We start from the raw sequence: 17,295 nt of genomic DNA on the forward strand, positions 1-17,295 counted from the left end.
CAGACGAGGTCCCTCCCTGACCCCTGGAGTAAACCCTGGTTACTTCATGCCCATCAGGGGAACTCCATTCACTCTGGCCAGTCCTGGTTTTGGCAGAGGAGTGCAACACTACTCTAAGAGGCCACCATGGAACAAAGGGGCGGTGGCCACAGATAAGGATGCTCACAGGCAACTTTCTCTACTTTTTTTTTTCAGTTTTTTTAGAATTAATTTATTTTTGAGGTATAGTTGATTTACAATGCTGTATTAATTTCAGGTGTACAGCAAAGCAATTCAGTTATATAGGGCTTCCCAGGTGGCTCAGTGGTAAAGAATCTGCTCGCAGTGCGTGAGACTCGGGTTCGATCCCTGAGTTGGGAAGATCCTCTGGAGAAGGAAATGGCAACCCACTCCAGTATTCGTATCTGGGAAATCCCACGGACAGAGGAGCCTCAAGAGCTGTAGTCAATAGATTGCAAAAGAGTCAGACATGACTTAGCAACTAAACAACAACAACAAATATATGTATGTTCTTTTTAGATTCTTTTTCCATTTAGGTTATTAAAAAATATTGAGTAGAAGTCCCTATGCTATACAGTCAGTTCTTGTTGTTTATTTTATACATAGTACTGTGTATATGTTAATCCCAAACTCCTAATTTATCCCCACCACAGTTTTCCCCTTTGGTTATCAGAAGTTTGCTTTCTATGTCTGTGAATCTGTTTCTGTTTCACAAATAAATCCATTTGTACAATTTTTTTAGATGCCACATATACATGATATTATATGATATTTGTCTTTCCCTGTCTGACTTCACTCAGTACGACAATCTCTAGGTCCATCCAGGTTGCTGCAAATAGCATTATTTTGCTCCTTTTTATGGCTGAGTGGTAATGTTTTCCGATTTCTAGTCTCATGTTTCAGTACAAAGTCTCTGACAAGTTTTTAGATCTTTCTTTTTCCCAACTCCCTACTACTGGATTCATGAACAGACAAATACTCTCCAGGAACCATGTTTAAAATACATCCACTATTCTCATGTGCATGCACACAAAGACACAGATTTCCCTACAGTTTTGAAACATGATTTATGATTATTTGATGACGCATTCAATCAAGGCCTCCTTGTAAAGAACCACTTAGGAAACACTGTATGTTAACACCGGGGTTTGAGAAATGTGTCACGTGGGATACGTACATGGATTTTGAAAACATAAAAATCCTATCCTTCTATTATGTGGATGATTGTTCCATAAACAGCCCTTTTGCTTCCTGTCAATATTGGTGGTGTAATGTCTGTCACTAATAGAGAAAAAAGGTTGGATGTATAAAAACAATGTTCATTCAAACCTTTGCGCTTTGTGTAGAAACCTCTGAGGACTACACTTCTGTCATCTCATAGCTAAATACAGTAGAATTGGAAAGATCTTGTTAATACAAATTCAGAGAAACCCAAAACTCAGCAAATGCCAAAGCTTCACTAAACCCAAAAGATTAATCTGACTTCACTGTAGGTAATGTAGGTGATGCCTATAAACAGCCAGGGGCAGGATGGAGATGTGAGAAAATCTAGACAGTGTATATCGCCCTCTGTTGCCAGCTGAAATAAACTACGAACAGACTATTGTGTAAGGTGTTAACAGTTCCTTCAGAGCAACCTTCCTTCTGCCAGGAAACAAGGTCCAAAAGAAAGTGCTGAATTTGTTGCATATGGCTTAGCATGCTTCTGATGGCAAAATAACAATAGATAACACTATTTTTCTTGTGAAAGCCATTTAAAAATCCTATGTAAAAATCTAGGGTTTGGTTTTCTTTTCAAAATCTTTTGGATGAGTTCTAGAATTAAACAGAACTAGGGTTGTGCCACTGGTGAAGAATCTACCTGCCAACACAGGATATATGCAAGAGCCATGGGTTCGACCCCTGGGTTGGGAAGATCCCTGGGAGGAGGAAACGGCAACCCACTCCAGTATCTTGGCCTAGGAAATCCCATGGACAGAGGAGCCTGGTGACCCTATGGACAAGAGAAGTCCATGGGGTCACAAAGAGTCGGACATGACTGAGCAACTAAGCATGCACACCCAGGTTTAAATTATGGCTCTCCTATTTACTATCTGTGGCTATAAGTATGTTGTTTTCCTACCTCAAATCCGCCTATAAATAAGACCCTACTGTACAGAACAAGGAACTAGATTCAGTATCCTCTGATAAACCATAATGGAAAAGAATATGAAAAAGAATGTATATGTATGTACAGTTGAAACACTTTGCTGTATGGCAGAAATTAACACATCATTATAAATCAGCTATAATACAGTAAAATAATTTTTTTAAATCCTCACCTATAAGATAGGGATGATGTCTTCCTCATAGAGATTGTTGTAAGAATTAAAGCAGACTGGGTATGGTGCTTCTCATATATTAGTCGCTTAATAACTATACTTTTAATAACCTTCTTATTTCCTTCTATTGATGTAAGACCTGACTTTGCACATTCTCATATGAAACAGTAAACTGGCCCCTATATTTTTCACACAAATAACATACTAATTCTAGTTGTCTTTATGAGCAGGAATGAGGGAAGAGTGCCTTGCCCTCAACTCCCTCTTAATCTTTTTCTTTGCGTAAAGACAGATTCAAACAGCATATCAAGCTCCTCTTAATTACCCTCTTTTACAGAAGTTTAGTATCCTAGGCGAATCATGATGATATAAAGAGAGATTCTTTTCTGAGCTTTATGACTGGTGTGTCCTCACCAGAAAACCCACCTTGTTATGTGAATAAAGGTTTCCTATTTTACTAGGAGATGTGTAACGCTGTTTCCAGGGGTGAAAAGATGTATCTTCTTCATTTGGCATACTTTTCTGGGGTCCAGAAGTTGAAGTGAACCATGGGCATCAGCTTTTCCACTCAAGAACCAATGAGGCTATGATGTCACAAAAATCACTCAGTGGACAGGACTTTTCCTACCAACCCTCCAAGAATTCCCATCCAACCTTCCTTTTCTTGCATCTCTTCTCAGACTATCTGCTGTCTCTTCTCCTGATCTTAGCTATGGGCTGTTTAGATTTAGAATCATCTAAAAAGTTTCTGTCGGGGGGAAGGGATAAATTAGCAGTTTGGGAGTAATACTATATACATAAAATAAATAATCAACAAGGACCTACTGTATAGCACAGGGAAATCTACTCAATATTTTATAATAACCTATATGGGAAAAGAATCTGGAAAAAAATATATATATAATAACTGAATCACTTTGCTGTACACCTAAAACTAACACACCATTGTAAATCAATTATACTTCAATTTTTTAAAAATCTCCAAAGAAGTCTCTGTTTCACTAACTTAAGGCTAGAGACTTTCCCCATATTAATAAATATAATGTTAAAATGCTAAGCTTCAGGAGATATTTCCGCCTCTACAATAGCAATGGAAATGGAAATATTCCAACCCTGTAGTAATTACACTCTGAACTACAATAGAGCTGTATTTGCACATCTGGTCTTGATTTTCCTGCTCTCTGGTTAATCTTTGGTCAACTAGTTTGGTTCAGAGCTATAACACAGATGTTTGTTGTTGTTGTTATTTAGTCACTAAGTCGTGTTCAACTCTCTTGCAATTCCATGGACTTTGGCCCTCCAAGTTCCTCTGTCCAAGGGATTCTCCAGGCAAAAGTATCAGAGTGGGTTGCCACTTCCTCCTCCAAGGGATCGTGCTGACCCACCCAGGGATCGAACCCACATCTCCTGTGTCTCCTGCATTGGTAGGCTGATTCTTTACCACTGAGCCACCTAGGAAGCCCCATGGCATAGATATACAAATTTAAACTAGATCAAGCTTACACCAACAGCAGAAATAGTGATTAATGGAAAGTACAAAACGAGAAGCCACAGGGGGAAATAAAGATGAACCAGGGGCCAGAGTGGTGCATTTTCTTATCGACAGAGTTGGGTTTCAAACTCACAGTGACCACATTGTACTATATTGCACTCTCCAGGTTTTCACTCACCCCAGCTTCTGTAAGCAACAAATAACTGAGACACATTTTCCCACTGATGTAGAAAGAAGTCCTTGAAATTCTTCATCTTCCTCACATCTCGAAACTTACAGGCTACCACTCTGAGGGAGAGGGCCTCTCTTTTTCTGCCAGTCCTTCCTTGTTTTATGGGCTTACTTGGGGGCCATGGGAACAAGTCACCCAGAGGGGCAGCCTGGAGATGAAAGCCACAGTCACATGTGCAAGACGTGGGATCTTTAAATAAAGAAGCACTGTTTTGGAAACTCTAACCTGTTATTTAGAATTTGAACAGGGATTCTTGCTTTAAAGCCTGCAAACAACTCTTCTTTTATATGACAGCAAAATTCGTCTTTGCATTTGAGAAAAAGAGCACCAGCCTGGGAGCCGGTCAGGGCCTCCAGCATGGGATGAGACTGCCACCGTGTGGTAGCTGGGGCAGTGATCATGGAGACAGACCCACTGAGTCACATGGCCTCTTCCCCAGGGTTCAGAGAAAGTGCCTGGGAAAACAGAAGTCTTTCTAGGGTCAACCTCACAAACCCTCCATTGTTAGGACTCTGCACCTGCATGAAATTTTCATCTATCTAGTGGTAGGCTGCAGTCCATGGGGTTGCTAAGAGTCAGACACGACTGAGCAACTTCACTTTCATTTTTCACTTTCATGCATTGGAGAAGGAAATGGCAACCCACTCCAGTGTTCTTGCCCGGAGAATCCCAGGGAGGGGGGAGCCTGGTGGGCTGCCGTCAATGGGGTCGCACAGAGTCGGACATAACTGAAGCGACTTAGCAGCAGCAGCAGCAGCAGCTGTGTGTCTAAGAAAACAAAATAAGGACTACAGTGAAAGGATCTGATATTAACAACAGAAAAACAAGAGAGAGAGAGGACACAGGAATTGTGGAATAGCGGGAACTTTGCAGAGGCAAACCCCTGGAAGGTCATCTGCTTTTTCCAGATATTTCCACCTCTATTTGACCTTGGAAAAGACCCTGATGCTGGGAAAGATTGAAGGCAGGAGAGGGGGCCGACAAAGGATGAGATGGTTGAATGGCATCACCCACTCAGTGGACATACGTTTGAGCAAACTCTGGGAGAAGGTGAAGGACAGGGAAGCCTGGAGCGCTGCAGTCCATGGGGTTGCAAAGAGTTGGGCATGACTTAGCAACTAAATAAATGTGATCAAAGGCACCAAGAACCCCCACGCCAGCAGTTTTCAAAGTAACTCAGTAACACATAACTCTCATGCAGATCAACAGAGTGAAGCAGCTATGTACGTATCTTGAATATCTATCACTGGAGTTAACATTTTCAACTCATTCCTGAAGGGAACACAAAACTAGGCATATCTAATATTGAGAGAATTTACAACATTTTACATTTTGCCCACCTAATTGACTAATTTGCCCCACATTCTGGCTGAGCTAATGCAAACCAGGGATCACTACTTCTGACTAATGTAAAGAAGAGAATCCTAAAGAGGTGTCTTGTTTTGTTTTTTTTTACAACTTTCTGCCTGCTTACCTTCTTTGGGATCCAGGTACTTAAGCACGATGGCTTTGAAAGGTTTTCCTGAGAGTTGATCCTAGTAAGTAAGGGAGGCTTTACTGAGACCAGGGTCAGAGAGGTTAATAATAATAATGTTCAACAAAAAAGTAAGAACTCTGAGAAGACAATAAAGATTAAGTGCACTTCAATCCATCTTTGGAATGTAGTACCTAATGGGTTTAGAGGTTTAGAGTAGCTTTCAAAAGCAAGCCTAATGTATAAGCATAACAATATCTGTTTCAATATGCACTATTGCATACATGTGAGTTGCTCAGTCATATTCGAGTCTTTTCGACCCCATGGACTGCAGCCCTCCAGGCTTCTCTGTCCATGGGATTCTCCAGGCAAGAATACTGGAGTGGGTTGCCATTTCCTTCTCCAAATATGTAGTACAATGATTCATAAATAAACAGAAGCTCAAAACAAGTGAATCCAGATAAATATAAATAGATGATTACTAATGTAATCTACTCTACGTTTTTTTTTAATAGAAACAAGTTGAGATACAAAAATCCCTGATAAAGATCCTATAAACTGATTTGCTCCAGATGAGTTTACCATTCAGTAGACCAAGGCTACTTTATGAGTAATAGATTCTCAAAATGAATGTAAACACTATGTCTTTCCATAAGATTTCACTGGGGAGCAGATGATAGGCATTTTGTGCACACTTTTAAACATTTTGTATGCATTTACATGAGATTGCTTTTGACACTAGAAAAGGTTTTATAATACTAAAGCATGGTTGTGCATCATTTACAGAAGAAAGCTGTTCTATGTTGCTTGCAAGAATTCACAGATGAAAGAAAGGTAAATCTTTGCTGAACAAAGAACAGAAACTATCAAGTTTTCATTGCAAGACATACAGAGGAAATAATAAAAGTCTGCTTTGCAGTGAACCCTTTGGACACAAAACACACTTCAACTTTTATGCAGCTTCACCTTCAACTTCCTAGGCAGAGAGACTATTTCAACTTCGATTTTCTAGGCAGATGAGCTCATAGGACGGTCTGAGCTGAATGAGTCCTGTGTCCTGCGTAATAAATTTATCCTCTGAAATTTTTTTTTTTTACATAGCAATTCGGAATTCTGCTGTTCAAGCCATTGTCCCTTCTTCTAGTTTCTGAGGCAAGCAGGACTACATGAGATAATGTTACCAAAGGTACTGGCTTTCTGGACAGTTATTGTACAACCAGAAAATACCGTTTATATTTCTCTGGCAGTTAATGAGAAATGTATTGGTTCCCACAATGACGGAGGGACCAAGGAGGGAAATTTGTTTCCTCCCCTGGTTTCCTCCAGGAATCCCCAGAGAGACACAGAAGTTACACAGCAAACAATTCCCTATTCATACTTGGGAGTCAGGGATATAAAACTGTCACATGGCAACTAGGCTTAACAATGGTGAAGAGGAATGGCTTTCTGGCCAATAATGAGAATCAGGGGTTTAATGGCCTAGTTGGAGGCGATCCCAGCCACTGAAGTCGCCTTAAAGGGAAAACACTGCTTTTCTAATATCTTCCATGGCTGAAGGGCTTAGAAACAGCCCCAACTCGGAATCCTTCCAAGTTCAAAATCAAACTTTATGTTTACTCTGATAGGAGAACTCTAAATGTAATGGCATTATAAGCCAGGCATAAAATAGTAAAGTACCTTCTCTAAAACTGCCAAAGAGGCCAAAAAGCTGGGACACAACAGGTTGATAGACTACAAGGTACTTAACCGCCTTAAAAATCTCATAAAGCGACTCATAAAAGTGCGAGAGGAAAGACTTTCCTCAGCGTAAAGTCTGCCTCTATTGCTATGTAAAGTCATGGTGAACCTTAACCACCGCCCTACTGCTTCTGTTTGGAGACCATTTAACGACAGCTTACATGGCCCAGCGTCCCCTATGAGAGGTACCGTACTAAGCACTACATATGGTTGCTGTTCAGCTGCTCAGCTGTGCCTGACTCTTTGTGAGCCCGTGGACTGCCAGCACACCAGGCACACCCTTCACCATCTCCACTATCTTCACTATGTTTGAGTTTGCTCAGACATATGTGCTTTGAATTGGTGATGTCATCCAACTATCATGTCATCTGTCATCCCCTTCTCCTCCTGCCCTCAGTCTGTCCCTGCATCAGGGTCTTTTCCAATGAGTCAGCTGTTCACATCAGGTGGCCAAAGTATTGGAGCTTCAGCTATGATATTTAGCTTTTGAAGCCACCCACTGAATTCATTCCTAGTATTATTTCCATTTATGGATTAGAAAGCTGATGCTTAAAATGATCAAGGAAGCTGCTCATTGTCAAACCCAAAGTTACTCTTTGTGCAGGAATGGGAATCTGAGTCAGTCCAAGATGAAAGTTCAAGCTGCAGACACAACCCCTCTGATGTCAGGGAAGTGTGGCTTTCCTTCAGGAAATGTCAGCTTTCCATCACAGTCATCTCTCATATGGACAAAAAAAATCATTTCCATTGAATGGAATATAATGCTAGAAAATCAAATTTGAGACTCAATCTCAATTTTTACAGAGAAGGGTTAAAAAGAGCCATTTTGCACGTTTTTTCCCCTCCATTTTGCTACTTATGAAAGGAGAAGATAACATTCTGTATTACGTATATACACCACGTGTGTGCTGCTAAGTCTCTTTCAGTTCAGTTCAGTTCAGTTCAGTCGCTCAGCCGTGCCCGACTCTTTGCGACCCCATGAATCGCAGCATGCCAGGCCTCCCTGTCCATCACCAATTCCCGAAGTTCACTCAGACTCACGTCCATCGAGTCAGTGATGCCATCCAGCCATCTCATCCTCTGTCGTTCCCTTCTCCTCCCACTCCCAATCCCTCCCAGCATCAGAGTCTTTTCCAATGAGTCAACTCTTCGCATGAGGTGGCCAAAGTATTAGAGTTTCAGCTTCAGCATCATTCCTTCCAAAGAAATCCCAGGGCTGATCTCCTTCAGAATGGACTGGTTGGATCTCCTTGCAGTCCAAGGGACTCTCAAGAGTCTTCTCCAACACCACAGTTCAAAAGCATCAATTCTTCAGTGCTCAGCCTTCTTCACAGTCCAACTCTCACATCCATACATGACCACAGGAAAAACCATAGCCTTGACTAGACGGACCTTTGTTGGCAAAGTAATGTCTCTGCTTTTGAATATGCTATCTAGGTTGGTCATAACTTTCCTTCCAAGGAGTAAGTGTCTTTTAATCTCATGGCTGCAGTCACCATCTGCAGTGATTTTGGAGCCCAGAAAAATAAAGTCTGAGTCTCTTTAGTTGTGTCCAACTCTTTGCAACTCCATGGACTGTAACCCAGCAGGCTTCTCTGTCCATGGAATTCTCCAGGCAAGAATACCGGAGTGGGCTATGTGCCCTCCTACAGGGGATCTTCCTGATCCAGGGATCGAACCCGCATTTCCTATGGCTCCTGCACTGCAGGTGGATTTTTTACCACTGAGCTGCCAGGGAAGCCCTCATATATATATACTATTATGTATAAGTTAGTTAACAAGGACCTACTATATAGTGGGTTTGATCCCTGAGTCAAGAAGATCCCCTGGAGGAGTGCATGACAGCCCACTCCAGTATTCTTGTCTGGAGAATCCCATGGACAGAGGAGCCTGGTGGGCTACCATCCATGGGGTCTCAAACACAACTGAGCGACTAACACACACACACACACACACACACACACAGCATAGCACAGGGAACTGTACTCAGTGCTCTGTGATGACCTACATGGGAAGAGAATCCAAAAAAAGGGGGATATATGAATATGTATAGCTGATTCACCTTGCTGTACAGCAAAAACTAACACAAAGCAGTAAAGCAACTATACGTCAATAAAAGTTAAATTTTAAAAAATACATTGACCAGACAAACTCCTATTGCTTCTGGCTCTTCCCCTCCAACAGTCAGGTGAGGGAGTGATCTGTGGGTGCTGTTTGAATAATCCACTTTCACTGGGTTGTTTCTCTGCAGAGAGGTCTAATTTCTCCTGCTGCAAGCAGAACCAAACATGACATCCTCCATGGGATTTCACAGCCCACCTCTCCCCCTCCTGCTCTACCTCTTATCTGCTATCCCTAAATGACCAGTTGGCGTCTGCTATCCAAAACTCTAATTGGGCTACCTTGTCATTTCCAATGATTAATTTGATTCAGTTCACTACTGAGCATCCACCTACAGAGGGCTAAGTGAGGGCTACGGAGGCACCCTAGTATTTTTATTTGTTGTTTAGTCACTAAATTGTGCCCAACTCTGCAACCCCATGAACTGTAGCCCACCAGGCTCCTTTGTCCGTGGGATTCTCCGGGCGAGAATACTGGAGTGGGTAGCCAGTTCCTTCTCCAGGGGATCTTTCTGACCCAGAAACTGAACCCGTGCTTCCTGCATTTAGCAGACGGATTCTTTACCACTGAGCCACCAGAGAACCCCAGAGGCACCCTAGCCAAGGTGACTTATCCTTAAACAAGAACAGTCTAGAAGAGCTAGGTGTCTCGAGCACCAGGGAGAGTGTGGCAAGCTCCTCTAACAGCAGCATGGAGGGATGGAGTAATTGTCATGGAAGGACTGACACAGGAAAGATGGATATAAGAGGCAGATAGTAATCTGTGCTTGGGAAGAAGAGAACTCCAGAAGGTAGCATTCCAGGCAAAAACAGGCAGAGGCCTGGAAGAGGAAGGGTTGGAGGCCAGCACCATGGGCCTCCAGGAGTGAAGCAGTGAAGCATGGGCTGTGAAGGGTGCCTGGAGGAGGTGGGGGTCTGTGTAAGATCACCCCAATATCACACGTGTTAGCAAGAGGACTGCCTCACCCAGGTCTCAGAGCACTCACAGGCCTCAGCCAACCATATATGTTATCTGTGGCCTGTGGCAATTCAAAAAAAAATATTAAAATCAATAACATTAGACAAAATAGAGGGACGTCCCTGGTGATCCAGTGCTTAAAACTTCACCTTCCAATGCAGGGGGTGTGGGTTCAATTCCTGGTCAATGGCTAAGATCCCACAGGCCTCTCAGACAAAAAATCAGAAACATAAAAAATAATAGAATACATTATTGAATATTATAACAAATTCAGTTAAGATTTTTTTTAATGGTCCACATCAAAAAAAAATCTTTTTAAAAAATGGATTTTTATAGATAAATGGGAATTTCTAGCTCCTCTTGGGAATAAATTGGAAAATCTGGCCACCCAGGCTTCCCAAGCTGCCATGAGCACCCTAAATAGCCCTCTAGCAAGTGCATGTGCTCAGTCGTGTCTGACTCTTTGCGACCCCATGGACTGTAGTCCACCAGGCTCCTCCGTCCATGGGATTTTCGAGGCAAGAATATGGGACAGGTTGCCATTTCCTCCTCCAGGGGATCTTCCCAACCTCAGGGATCAAACCCACACCTCTTGTGTCTCCTGCATTGGCAGGTGGAGTCCTTACCACTGGTGCCACAGGACCAGTGCCCTCCAGTGGACTCAGCACCCAGTGCCGCTCGCGTTTGATTCTGGGTCCACTTCATCCATTTGCCCCCCTGCCTGGCACCCAGGAATTGGGGCTGTGGCCCCTGCCTGCAGAAGGGTGCTGGGGGAGGGATTTAAGAGTCCCCCGGCCACTTAGTAGCTACTGAGGTTGGGCTTGTTTCTTCGTCAGTCTCAGTTTCCTTTTCTATCTAATGGAGCTAATATCACCTACCTCTACTTTGTCACACGGATGAAAGGGGATAATTTAATACTTAGCACAGTGCTTAGTGCAGAATAAATCATTGACAAGCGATGGCTGCTGCCACCACAACTATGACAGGAAAACACTTCCTCCAGGGCCGGGAACTGCCAGGACGCTGCTTCCCACGGAAAGACTCGAGGCCCACTGGAATACAGTGTCAAGTGTGAGTGACTTGGCCCTCCAACCACTGTCACTGCACTTGACCAGCTAGGTGCTGCTCTGATGTCTTTACCTCTAGCATTAAAGAAAGGAATGACACTCTCCATATATACAGACACACACACAGGTATGTTAATGAAAGGATTGTTGTTGTTCAGTTGCTAAGTCATGTTCAACTCTTTGCGACCCCATGGACTGCAGCACGCACAGGACACCAGAACATAAGGCGCCCAGGTCAGTAAGTGTCCAATATGCTACCGGGGAAGAGCGGAGAGATAGCTCCAGAAAGAATAAAGCAGCTGGGTCAAAGTGGAAATGATGCCCAGTTGTGGATGTGTCTCGTGGTGAAAGTAAAGTCTGATGCTATAAAGAACAATATTGCATAGGAACCTGGAATGTTAGGTCCATGAATCAAGGTAAATTGGATGTGGTCAATGCAAAAATTAACACACTCAAACTAAACCAGCTTGGGATTTCCCTGGTGGTCCAGTGGCTAAGACTCTGCTCTCCCAGTGCAGAAAGCCCAGGTTCAAACCTAGTCAGGGAACTAGATCCCAATGCCAAAACTAAAGATCCCACGTGCGGCAAATAAGACCTGCTGCTGCTGCTGCTAAGTCGCTTCAGTCATGTCTGACTCCGTGCGACCTCGTAGATGGCAGCCCACCAGGCTCCTCCAACCTTGGGATTCTCCAGGCAAGAACACTGGAGTGGGTTGCCATTTCCTTACCCAATGCATGAAAGTGAAAAGTGAAAGTGAAGTCACTCAGTCGTGTCTGACTCTTCGTGACCCCATGGACTGCAGCCTACCAGGCTCTTCCGTCCATGGGATTTTCCAGGCAAGAGTACTGGAGTGGGGTGCCATTGCCTTCTCCAAATAAGACCTAGTGCAACTAAATAAATACATAAATTCTTTTTGAAAACAACAACAAATTAAACCAGCCTGTTTGCTTTCATCCTAAAGATAGTGAAAGTGTTAGTCAGTCAGTGTGTCTGACTCTCTGCAACCCCATGGACTGTAACCCACCAGGCTCCTCTGTCCATGGAATTCTCCAGGCAAGAATACTGGAGTGGGTTGGTCATTCCCTTCTCCAGGTGATCTTCCCAACCCAGAGATCGAACCCATGTCTCCCTCATTGTAGGCAGATTCTTTATAGCCTGAGCCACCCAGGAAGCCCTGCTCTCATCCTATCTTACCACAATTTTTCATTCATACAAGCAGTTCAAAAATACCCAAGCCATCACTACACCACACGCATCCACAAAAGCCAAGTCTGATTACAAATCCAAAGAAATTAGCCTCCCACATGTGGGTGGCACAGCTTTTAACATCTCTTAGCCTGGGGAGGAGTGTGAGACTGTTGAAATAGTCACCCTAAGGCTGTCAGACAGCAGCTGAAATCCAGAAGATCATCTGACTCTACATAGGACTGAGCCATTTTTTCTGAGCATGAATTAAACAAATGGCAGTCCCATGAGTGCTTTCCCAGCATCATCCCAGGAACACCTTCAATGCTATAATTTTGCTAAGTGAAGTGACCAGAGTTTTGTGCTCAAGCATCAAACAAGAAGCACCACACACCTCCTGTGCCCAAATGGGCCACTGAATGGCCATAACATTCCAGAACAAAGTCCCTTTGAAAGGACCAACTTATCTCAAAGAGTAGACAGTACAGAGGACATGTATATTCTCAAATAATAAAATGGCATCCACTCCAGTATTCTTACCTGGGAAGTCCCGTGGACAGAAAAGCCTGGCAGGCTACAGTCCAAGGGGTCACAAAGAGTCGGACATGACTGGGCGGCCAAGCACACATACATATAATAGCAGACATGTATATTATTTTATCTTTAAGCACAAGAAAGAGATGATGTGCATGACTGTGGGCCATTCTTTCTTAGAACTCTTAAGACTGATGCCCTGTCAAACTACCTTAGGAAAAAGCAGATAATCAAAGACTTAGAACGTAGCATGTAGGAGAATTTCCCTTGTGGTCCAGTGGTTCAGACGTCACCTTCCAATGCAGGAGGTGAGAGTTCGATCCCTGGTCAAGGAGCTAAGACCCCACACGCTTTGCGGCCACAAAACCAAAGCATAAAACAGAAGAAATACTGTAACAAATTCAATAAAGACTTTTAAATGGTCCACATTAAAAAAAAATCTTTAAAAATAGAAAAAAGAACATCGCATGTAGCGTTGGGGGACCAAGACCTTGTCCGTCAGAATGTTCACATACAAAAAATGTAAGAGACAACGAGGAACGTTTCTTTAAAAGAAGGTTGCTTTTATAAACTCGATCATCACTCTCTTTAAAGAAGGACAGTCATTAATTTACTTGCATTTTACCAGAAGGAGAGTCCTCAGGGATCATTTGTCCACTTCTGCTGCCCAGCATCCATGCACCGTGGGGCTTCCCAGGCGGCACTCGTAGTAGTGGTAAAGAACCCACCTGCCAATCCAGGAGACTCAAGAGATGCACGTTCAACCCCCGGGTCTGGAAGATGCCCTGGAGAGTAGGAAATGGCAACCCACTCCAGTATCCTCCCTGGTAAATCCCATGGACAGAGGGGCCTGGTGGGCTACGTCTATGGAGTCGCAGAGTCCAACACAATTGAGCAACTAAGCACATGTCCACGCACCCTGCTCCAGTTTTCCCTCTGAAGAGAACTCCCGTACGTTCTCAAAGGGAACCTGGCATTCCAGCTCTGTGCATGTACTTAGACCCAAGCCAAGTACCTGCCTTGGTGGCTGGGCTCAGGGTCCACGGCCCAGTGAGAATGAAGGAGTCACAGTTTATGGGGAAGAAATATGTTATCTCCAGTGGACTTGAATGAGAGAAGACATAAGATGTGGGGCTACTGAAGCACCTTTTCTTGTAGTATCAGAGCATTTTATTTACTCTCAGTCACAAGGCATGTGGGACCCTAGTTCCCCAACCAGGGATTGAACTTGTACCCACTGTGCTAAAAACACAGAGTCTCAACCACGGGGCCAGCAGGGAAGACCCTGCAGCCATCTTTTGACTGTCAGGGTGAGGCGTTTGAGAGTGATGTCAAAAAGAGCAACAGGAAGGTGATGGGAGAAGCAGAAACCACACACTTGAAGCCATCTACCCAAGACAGCTCCGTTACATGGCCCCTAAATTTGCATTTTGGTGAAGGCTGCTGGACTTGGATTTCTCTCATGGGTAACAGAAAGGGTCTAACTGTTCATGTACATGGGAAGGCAGATCTAGGAAAGGACTGACATTTTGAGACACTGCTAAGCCACAGGGCTTCATAGGAAAACACAACTGGTGTCCCCTAAAACTCCAGCAGGGCCAAAACCTACCCTCGCCAAAATCTCTCACCAAGAGTAAATGCTCTATGGCAATCCTTAGCCTCAACAGGTCTCGAAATGGAGGAGGAGCAGTGATTAAACAGAAAAGAGCTCTAGCTGAGGAAGACACACAGAGGAAACAAAAGCAAACAAGAGTTGGAGGGAAATTAATGAGGAGAGAGAAATCAAGGGGAGAAGGTGAGTTAATGGTATCTCTCAGTGAGGTATGGTCCAAGGAATGGGGCTTACTGAAAACCCTACTGGCACGCTTTTTAATTCTTATCTGCACACTGTGTATTTTTAGTGTTTTAAGGCTCTGGATAGGTGGTCTTATTCTACCTGCCATTACCAGCAAAAGGCAGTTCAAATATTTTCCTCGGGGAAAGTGAAGCCCATTTATCAGGAAAACAAAAATTAAAAAGCTTTGCAAATCTACTTGGGGATAAAATAAGAGGCTTGTACTTGTTCCAAATACAGCGTAAAAACACTACAGCTTTCAACTGAGGATTGTAGGGTAACAGGACAGCTTCCCAAGCTGTGTTCTCATGTAATTAAATATTTCATCTGAAGAAAGCTGCCACCTTAGATGACTGAACTCATCAAATCATTGCCACAAAATATCCTGGAGGCTGGAGCCAAGATGGGGTGGCAGACCTGTCTCTCCTCATGGGTCTCCATTGGCAAACACCACTTTGCATGCTTTTCGGCTGAAGAATGAGAATTTTGTGTTGTTTGTTTTGATTGAAATGTGGGTACCAAGGGAGATAAGGAACAGTGGAAGGCAGGTGGGTGATGGAGACTATTCCTGTCTCCCCCCAGGACTCACTCTGGACCCGAGCAGGCTGCTTTGGGGCTGGGACCCAGGTGGGGTTGTGTGGCCGTGAATACTGCTGTGGTCAGCCACAGCAGCCGTCAGATCTACCGTGACGGCTGACACCAGTACTCCTGAGCAGGTGAGAAGCAGTAGGAATGGCAAAAGAACACCCTGAAAGGCTGGCACATGGCAGAATCCCACCTGAAGGCCAGACTGCAGGGACGAGGACAGACTTTGTTCTAAGTACACTAGAGGCTCACCTTGAACTTCCCACGCACAGCTGGTAAGGAAACTTTGACCTCAGGAAGGAACACTGCACCCTAGAAACTAGGAGTAGAGCTCCTGTAACTCCCTTTACACTCTCCAGACATGAAGTCTAAGGCATTTCAGTGACATCACAAAAGTCTTCCATAAATCCTCAAAAAGGTACAGCTCTAGAGAAATGTATATGAAAAATGTACTCTCACTCAGAGCAAGCCACTGAGGCATGACCCTATGGATTATCCTCAAAGAATCTTGAAGTCCAGGATGAAGGATGAACTCAATCCACAACTGAGAAGACTTATAGCTTGCCTAATGTCACGTATTAATCCACATGTGTTTTGGACGTGCAAGTGAATTCCGTATCAACATAATGAACATGATTAAGAAAGTTACTCAACACACTCAGAAGGAGAACAGAAAAGATGTTTAGACCATCTACCAGCAAAAGAGTCTGCCTCATCCATACAGATGAAAACTAACCATTTCTCTAGTTCATTCCTTGAGACGGATTTCATAATACATCCTCAGACGGCATCAATGCCTTCCCCATATCATTTACACAGGATTCCACTCTATTCATACCAACATGCTATATTTATTTTTGGAAGTGGCTACTATGAAGGTATAATGGACTTCCCTGGTGGCTCAGATGGTAAAAGCATCTGCCTGCAATGCGGGAGACCCGGGTTCGATCCCTGGGTTGGGAAGAGCCCCTTGGAGAAGGAAATGGCAACCCACTCCAGTATTCTTGCCTGGAAAATCCCATGGACAGACAGAGGAGCCTGGTGTGCTACAGTCCATGGGATTGCAAAGAGTCGGACATGAGTGAGCAACTTCACTCTCACTATGAAGGTGGTTCCATTTATTTTTTATTATTCTACAATATCTGGTTTTCTTTTTCTTTTGATGAGACCCACATGCTTTCATGCCCACAGATGGATTAACACATTCGACACCAGGATCCTCACTTCATTTACAGTCAGAGTAAGTTGCATGGAAGTTGCTGGGGGCAGTGACACGACACCTCCCCAACCTGAAAACAAGCCCTACTTACCCAGCGTGAGAGAAGCCTTCATAATTTGATGGCTGATGCTGGAAAGGGCCTTCTTTCTGATTTCCAGACTTTAAATAACAGGATTTAATCTCCCCTGCAAAAGTTCAGCAAAGAACATTACACAACTGCTTGTATATGATCATTTCTGTGGATACTTTTTTCAAGTTAGAGGGAACTAATTTTGGATGATTTTAATAATAATTGTTGGTAATCTAAGTCCATTCTTTGTATTTCTCCATAGAAGGAAAATCTGAGGCATCACTATAATAATATTTTCATTGAAGTATAGTTGATTCACAATGTCGTGTTAGTTTCAGGTGTGCAGCAAAGCAATTCCATTATACATATACATCTACATTCTTTTCAGAGTCTTTTCCATTGTAGGTTATTACAGGATACTGAATATAGTGCCTAATGCTATAGAGTAGGTCCTTGTTTATTTATTT

The 17,295-nt window shown here is 43.5% G+C and overlaps 1 protein-coding gene across 2 annotated transcripts in view; it reads right to left on the reverse strand.

Annotated features, from left to right (window-relative positions):
- PCNX2 (pecanex 2) overlaps positions 1 to 17,295 on the reverse strand; it is a 338,376-nt gene that overhangs the window by 280,509 nt on the left and 40,572 nt on the right. For both annotated transcript variants that reach the window (XM_027530589.1, XM_027530588.1), the window contains exon 8: positions 16,850 to 16,943. In XM_027530589.1, coding sequence (XP_027386390.1) covers positions 16,850 to 16,943 — 94 coding nt within the window. The remainder of the gene's footprint in view (positions 1 to 16,849; positions 16,944 to 17,295) is intronic.

The sequence above is a fragment of the Bos indicus x Bos taurus genome, chromosome 28, assembly GCF_003369695.1.
Source record: "Bos indicus x Bos taurus breed Angus x Brahman F1 hybrid chromosome 28, Bos_hybrid_MaternalHap_v2.0, whole genome shotgun sequence".
Taxonomy (NCBI): domain Eukaryota; kingdom Metazoa; phylum Chordata; class Mammalia; order Artiodactyla; family Bovidae; genus Bos; species Bos indicus x Bos taurus.